Raw genomic sequence first — 7500 nt, forward strand, 5'->3', positions numbered from 1 at the left:
TCCTTACATAATTCTTAAATGTATTTACAATATGTACATTAACTAAATATTCAAATAAAGCAAAACGATCAGTTTCAAACCTTCAAAAGCAGGTGCTACTTTATTAAGGCATAGATAGACACACTGCAATAAGTCGTCTGGAGACAAAACTATGACGGATCTGAAGAAATTTGCCAACATCTCGATAGTCTTCAAACGGCCACTTGTGCTTTCAATAATTTCCATAGTTTTGGCTAAAGCCAGATATGGTGTTCTGAAATAATGAAATACACATAAAGAAGTTCATATAGCAATATTCATAGTGCAATATTTCTAAAAGACAGTTCTACAAATACACAGACTGGATTACATCTAATGAAAATTTTGAAATGTTCTGCTTGAGTTGTAGAAAACACATAAAACGGTTGATACCATAGGTTATTACCTACAACCTAATAAAGATTCAACAAAATAAAAGATCAAGAAACCAAATATGCACAAACATTTTAGTTTCTTACTTTTCACCATGGTTCCAGAAGGCATCACTGACGGGATTGTATTTGCTTTTAGAGGGATTGTAATCCGCCCCAGGGTCCTTAGCACCCGAGGCCTTTGGGGCAAAGGGGTTTCTCACCACCTTCTTCTCTGTAGCAGGGCTGTCCTTTGCCTTATCTTCACTTTTCTCAGCAGCCTCTTTTTGGGGGGACTTCTTTTCATCCCCAGAGGACTCCTTATCATCCTTTTGCTCCTTTGTGGGGGATTTCTTTTTGTTTTCAGAGGAATTCTTATCATCTGAAGGGCTCTTGGGGGATTTCTTAGCCTTCTTTTGCTGAGGGGATTTGGTTTCCTTTTTAGCTTTTGGACTGCCTGGGCTTTTCTTCTCTTTCTTTATCTCTTTATCTTTCTCAACTTTTGTGCTTGTTGGGGTAACCTTAGAGGATCTTGGAGCTGTTATAGAAAAAGGAAAAAGGATTTTTCTGATATCATTATAGTTCTAAAAAACCTATCAAAAAATTATCTCCATGCATGCATGTTTATGTATTATTAAAGTGGATGTTCTATTTTTTAAATGCTGGAAAAAAAATTAAATTTTAAGAATTCTTATTATAATTTGGTGTTTTAAAGCACAATATACACTTAAAACATTGTGTGTATCTATTTATGTATATGCACGTATATTTATGTATATGCATGTATATATGTATGTGTGTATATGTATGTGTGTATAATGTATATTATATAATGTATAATGTATAATGTATAATGTATAATGTATAATGTATAATGTATAATGTATAATAGATAATATATAATATACAATACATAATATATAATATATAATATATATCAAAAATGGTAAAAAATACTTACAAAAAAAGCTATGGATTGAAGTTGGTTTCTTTTTCTCGGTTTTCTCTTTCTCCTTCTCCTTTGAGTCATCCACATCCATCTGTTCTTCCTCTTCCTCCTCCTCTTCCTTTTGCTTTTCCACCTCTTCCTTAATGTTGGCCTTTCCAACATCAGATTTTTTGTCCTTTTTTTTGTCCTCTTCCTCCTCCTCCTCCTCTTGCTCCTCCTCCTGCATAGCCTCTGAGTTTTCCTTTTCCTTTTCTTCTACTTTGATCTTCTTGACTATCTCCTTCTGCTTTTCTTCCAGACTATCACTCTTTCGCTTCATCTGTTTCCTTGCTGCAAAATTTTACATTAATTTTGTATCTAAAAATTTTAAGATTATAAATTAAATAATTTATATATAACAATAATAAAAATACTAACAACTTAAAATCATCACAAATAAATCTCTCCCAAAATTGATGAAAAAAAAAAAGGTTTTACCTTAGATACTACTAATTATATCTCAAAATCTAGTTACATGAAAAATATAAAATCCAGTCAGAAATGAAATACCTGTTTTCCGAAGGGGGGGAACTGTATCAGGAGTAAATCCAGGTGAGGCTCTTGTATTTGGTTTATCCCGCTTCTTTGGGGTCTTTAAGCTGGATGCTTCGGCCGTCTCCTTTTCATCACTTTCTGCCTCCATTTCCTCAGTGTCTGCTTTCTCCGCTTTCACTGGGGCCTTGCTCTCTTTGGCCGGGGTGCTCTTCTTTCCCTTGGCCTTGCTGTTGCCCTTCTTCTCCTTTGGCGTCTTCTTGCTTTTTGAAGAGGAGTCTTTCTCGGCTTTTTCATCACTATCATCTTCATCACGATTTTCACTGGCCTTCTTTGAGTTGTTCTCTTTCTCCTCATCTGACTTGTTGGATGGGCTACTGTTGAGAAAAAAAATGATGCAAGAAAAATGTAATAAATGTATATACACTGGCAGATAAGTATCCTTGGTTTATTAAGGAAGCCAGATCTAGCTGTCTTCCTAGAAGGGAAAATGCCAAGTACACGCATAGAAAAGCTTGTGAAAAGCATGTTGATAAAGTAAAACTAACCCATTTCTCTCTATGATTAAAGAAGTAAAGAAATTGGGATTCACAAAAATCATTCATACAGATTTTCTCAATTCTTTCTTACAGTGTGTATTAATGATGTGCATAATTTATGCACAAAATCACCCTCCCCCAATTCTTTCTTTATACCTTCCTTGCATGTGTCTTCATTTTTGTAAAAAAAATCAGGAAATGTGACTAAATAGGCATAAACTACTATAAAATAGCAGCAGGAAGTCAATTTTTTAAAATCTTATTTTTATATATTTTATCACAGCAATTAACAAAAAGGCCACTTTTATTTGTTTATTGATAGACTTAAATATTTACTAAAATAAGAACAAACACCTAACTCCCTATGCAGAATTTTATTGCCTTGTCAGAAGTATAAAAATAAAATTCTATATGCATATATACATTTATATAGCTTTTGCATATAAACAGATTATGAAAACATGAACCAGACACAGCTTGTTTGTTTTTTACTTTCTGCACCAACTATACTTGCATACATAAAAAAGAAAGTAATTATATCGATCAAGGCCAACTATGAAACTTGATTATTTCTATATATAAAAAAAAAAAAAAAAAAAAAATTATAGCCATCTCAAGCTTTTAACAGGACTAAACAGTGGTAAATTACATTTCATTGGTGGTGAATTTAACTACTTAATTAACCCAAATCCGATGGGCATGGCTTGTACATACATGCCATGCCCATGTGAGTTTAATTTATTAATTGTTTTTACACATAGATGGCTACACTTGTACTAAGTCACCAATGAACCGATTGTTGCCTAGCTCACCTGTTTACTCCTTTCCTTGATTTTCGAAAATATATTACTTTATTCTATATTGCTGTCACTAATCATCTATAACATTAATCCAATGCCGATGGGCATGACGTGTACGTCATGCCCATATTCACTTTCCCCAGTGTCATTGGGTTAAAGTAATTATAATGTCTATAATAAAAATAACACCATCGATATTCATAGCATTGGTAAAAAAAAAAAAAAGTTTTTCCCGCCACTTCAAGGAAAGGTGAAATTCAGGTAAGGTCACAAGGTCTACTAATTGACTCCTTTGTGGCTAAGCACTAGCAGAGCCATCTGTGTCCAGAGACATTTCACAAAAATATAAAAATGAGCATAGCAGTTTCCCAGCAGCATTGAGTTAAGGATAAGAAAGCCTACCAACCCCTACTACTGATTCTCAAATGTGCTGAGAGAAAACACAATATAACAATCTACTGATTAATCCATACCTTGTTGATGGGACAGCTTCATCCTCGCTGTCACTTTCAATTACTGCTCTCTTGCGTCGAGGTGTGCGTTTGACTGGTGAGTCTTCCACCTCTGTCGATTCTTTCCTAAAATAGTTGTGATTAAAATTACCAATCTACATCAATATCTGAAACAGGTCTTGTTTACATTCAGTATGAAGAGATTGCATAAACTAGAAAAATACATACTTTTTATCATTTTTGGATTTATTGTCAGCTTCTGCAGCTGGTTTCTTGGCCTTCGGGGCAGTGAAGAATGACCTAATCAGGAAAGATAGAGAGTAAAATACATTATTGGAAGGCTTTACAAAACGTTCTAGTTCTAACCACACATATATAGATTTTTTTTATTTTTGTTTTATTTACTGAGTAAATTTTTTTAAATTATACCTCTCAATAATATGGGATAATCATGAATCTTGGAAAAAGAAAGAAATGTATATCTATATCTATAGATATAGATCTAGTTGGAGGGGGGGGGGGAGGTAAGAGGAAAAGTTATTTTCATTATTTTCACTTACTTTGGTGTACTGGTATTCTTTATCTATATATCTAATAATACCCTTTTTTCTTTACACTTTCCTTTTGTGTAGTAATCTTTACTCATCACCTGATGGATATCTCTGAGATTTAAGAAAAATTTTGGTCAGTGAAAATGAAACTGTTGTAAATTAATTCAGAAAACACAGTGGTCTTGACATCGCCATGATCCTGTGTTCACATTATAGCTTCTCAAAACTGTGCATTTCCAAGAACACATTTCTAACTTTATGAGAAAATTCAGTGAACACAAGATGGCCTAATTCACTAATTATAGGGAATGGTTAATAGTTAACAGTTAAAACAAATGTGCTAGACACCACAAAGGTCATTTAGAGCTATGGTAACATGTGCCAAAAAGGGTAAAATTAGTTAATAATTATGACAATATGTGTTAGATGTCAAAGGTAGTAGAGTACTACTGGTTTGTATGATAGTGAAAGGGTAAAGTGGGGAACAAATGGAGGAAAGCAGAGATTAGTAAAAGGGGGAAGGGGGTTCAAGGGCAAAGTGCAGTTAGATCAAATGGATAGAGGAGATTGCTACCACTGCACCACACAGGGCACAGGGGAAGGAGGTGAAGAACCAGGAAAAACATCAGGAGGGGAGGATCCAGAAAAGGACACTGCTGTGACAGAAGTCAGTCATGTGAGCATCCAGGTGGGAGCAGTAAGATTAATGGAGAAAGCAGAGGGGATTGTGCACATGGAAAAGGAGAGGATGGGATGTGTTGAGAGAGTGGGAGAAACAGGGATAGGGGAAGCTTGAGGAGGAGAATGGATACTGGCAATTACATTAAGTGTAGAGTGAATGGAGCAAAGAGATTGAGGACCATTCTCTTGGGTCATATTTTGGAAGTTATGGTAATCCTAAAGTTTTTCTGGAAGGGAGCTGGGTGGAGAGGGGTGAGAAATAAAGTTTCTTTTATGAGGAGCAAAGGAGACAAATGTCCGAGGAACAGAGGAAGAAGTTGGTGTAGAAGATGGGTTGGAACTTTTAGACTGCTTGGTGTGACAGGTAAAGTGAGGAGGAAGGGTAGGCATCGGGGACATGGCAGAGATAGGAGTATCTGGATTTAGACTGGAAAAGGAATTTGACTGGGGGAGAGGGGGAGTAGGATGGTTAGAGGTAGGGGGAAGAGATACTGGGAGAGATACTCGGACACCTTGATATGAAAGGAGGGGAGCAGGGTAAAGATCAGTGTTGAAATAGAAAAATCTTCCTGTTTGGCCTCGCATTCTGTGATCTAGTTTGAATATGAGAAGAGCTACCTAAGACTTGACCTAGTAAGCAGGGGGACTCCTATATAATACATTACTGGAGCTGCTGTAATTAGCACACATGCATGATTGTGCAGAGCAATTTGAACAGTCATGACTAAGTTGGGCGCATAAGAGGGCAGCAGGCAGTGAAGTGACAGTGCTTAGTAAGATGGACAAAACTCTGAGCATTTCTGATACTTATGGGGAAGGGGTTGATGTGGTCAGACAAGGCAAGACACCCTACTAATATAAACTTCATGGGGAGGTAAAGTCCACAGAAGGTAAACTTAGCAACATTGGTAATGGGTTTATGGTGATCTCTGAGAGCTATCATGTAGCACTGTACTGCAACTGCATCAAAGAGGCAGACAAGCAATTCATTTTCATAGTCTAACTAACCCTTGCCATACACAGGGAAATAATTTGTGGAAATGGAAACAATAGGTGCCAGTGAGGTCAATCAGGGTAGAGGGAGTGGTATGGAGAGATTAGTACTATTGGGAGGAGGGTTATAAGGATGAAGAGTAGTAATAAAGGAAAAGGGGGCAGAAAATGAAGAATGTACAGGAGGAGGAGATGGAGTGGAGGATGTTGGGAGAGAGGAAGGAATGTATTCCGAAGACTGAGAATTGGCCAGGGTGAATGATTCGGAATGGATAGAGTTGACAGCAAGCATCAAGAAGTGGTCAGAGCTGTGATCAAAGGAGAGGCAGGGGTTGGAAAACCAGAGAAGTCAAATTCAGATATGCTAGTTGATGGAAGAGAAGTCCTTAATGCCACTAAAAAGGGTACAAAAACTTTATAATTGGCCCTAGTGAACCTGGTATATTTTTCAGTTTCATATAGCCACATGGTACAAGGTAAACTTTGCCTGTAATTGACAGACCAACAAAAAATAAGAATAATTTTCATCTATGGCATTTCCTTCACAAGTTGACAATAATTAAGTTGAGCAACACATATTACTTTGGTATATATTTGCATAATAACTGCACTAAGATAGATAAAAATTGAATGCCACTGTTATAAAGAAAAGGAAACTAGACTCACTCATACATGAAATGGTATATCTTTACATTATCAGTACACTAAGCTAGGCCAAATTGAAGATATTCTTGAAGAGGACAAAAAAGTTGCAGTCGTCAGTACAACTAATTATCTGCATACGTGAAAAGAAATGCCACATACAAAATAAAATGTCCAGTCAGTCTTCACGAGTTTTAGCTCTATTTTACTTTACAGAAATACCATAGATCAAAAGGGTTGTATTTTTTGTCATTTTATCTCTCCCAGGCAAAATTTACCTTGAGCCACATGCTGCATGAAAGAGAAACTATACCTACATTTACTGATACAATCTATGTCTATAGTTCCACTTTTCCAGAATCATAATATACAAGGTAAGGTTAATATCTGTGGTATGGACACACTTGGGTATGGCAAATTGAAGATGATATTCTGGTAAGTTGTAGCCATTTGTACAAGATACAAGACACAGACACAAACGACAGTGCCATAGATAAAGGAAAAAGATCATTGCTCTCTTGCCATGTGTATTGAGGTGAAGACAATGCTTCTTGGGCAGAGGCCTTTATCAACTCCCCCCCTTGGGCGGTGCCCAGTCATAGCAACATAAACTGTTGAATCAACTTTGGAGTTGGCGACTTAGTTTCCGGCAAGTGCATCTGTAATGTACAGAATTACCAAGGTAAATTTTGCCTGTAATGGATAGAATGACCAAAAATTAGAAACTTTTCATCTATGGCATATCCTTTGCTAGTTGATAATACAAAAGTTATGTAACACATAATACTTAAATATACATGTATAGGAAAATGTAATACCAGTCAAAGAAATGGGAAAAATACATTCACTATGACATGAAATAACTTGCGCAGACAAAGGACAATGTCGGAGACGAAAAAAATGGTTCGCGACAAATAACGTGCAGAGAGCATGTTCATAGCACTTGGAGGGTCTGGGGACAAGGCCCAGGCTA

At 36.4% G+C, this 7500-nt stretch overlaps 1 protein-coding gene across 2 annotated transcripts in view; it reads right to left on the reverse strand.

The window, feature by feature from the left end:
• The window catches only part of LOC125029702 (DNA ligase 1-like), a 17532-nt gene that overhangs the window by 9011 nt on the left and 1021 nt on the right, over nt 1-7500 (reverse strand). The window contains exons 2-7 of one of the 2 annotated variants that reach the window (XM_047619778.1): nt 3889-3960; nt 3682-3786; nt 1888-2243; nt 1351-1668; nt 498-927; nt 81-253 (exon numbers count right to left, since the gene is read on the reverse strand). In XM_047619778.1, the coding sequence (XP_047475734.1) occupies nt 81-253; nt 498-927; nt 1351-1668; nt 1888-2243; nt 3682-3786; nt 3889-3960 (1454 nt within the window). Of the gene's footprint in view, nt 1-80; nt 254-497; nt 928-1350; nt 1669-1887; nt 2247-3681; nt 3787-3888; nt 3961-7500 lie in introns of both variants that reach the window. The other variant, XM_047619777.1, reaches the window with a different exon arrangement.

The sequence above is a fragment of the Penaeus chinensis genome, chromosome 10, assembly GCF_019202785.1.
Source record: "Penaeus chinensis breed Huanghai No. 1 chromosome 10, ASM1920278v2, whole genome shotgun sequence".
NCBI classification, from domain to species: domain Eukaryota; kingdom Metazoa; phylum Arthropoda; class Malacostraca; order Decapoda; family Penaeidae; genus Penaeus; species Penaeus chinensis.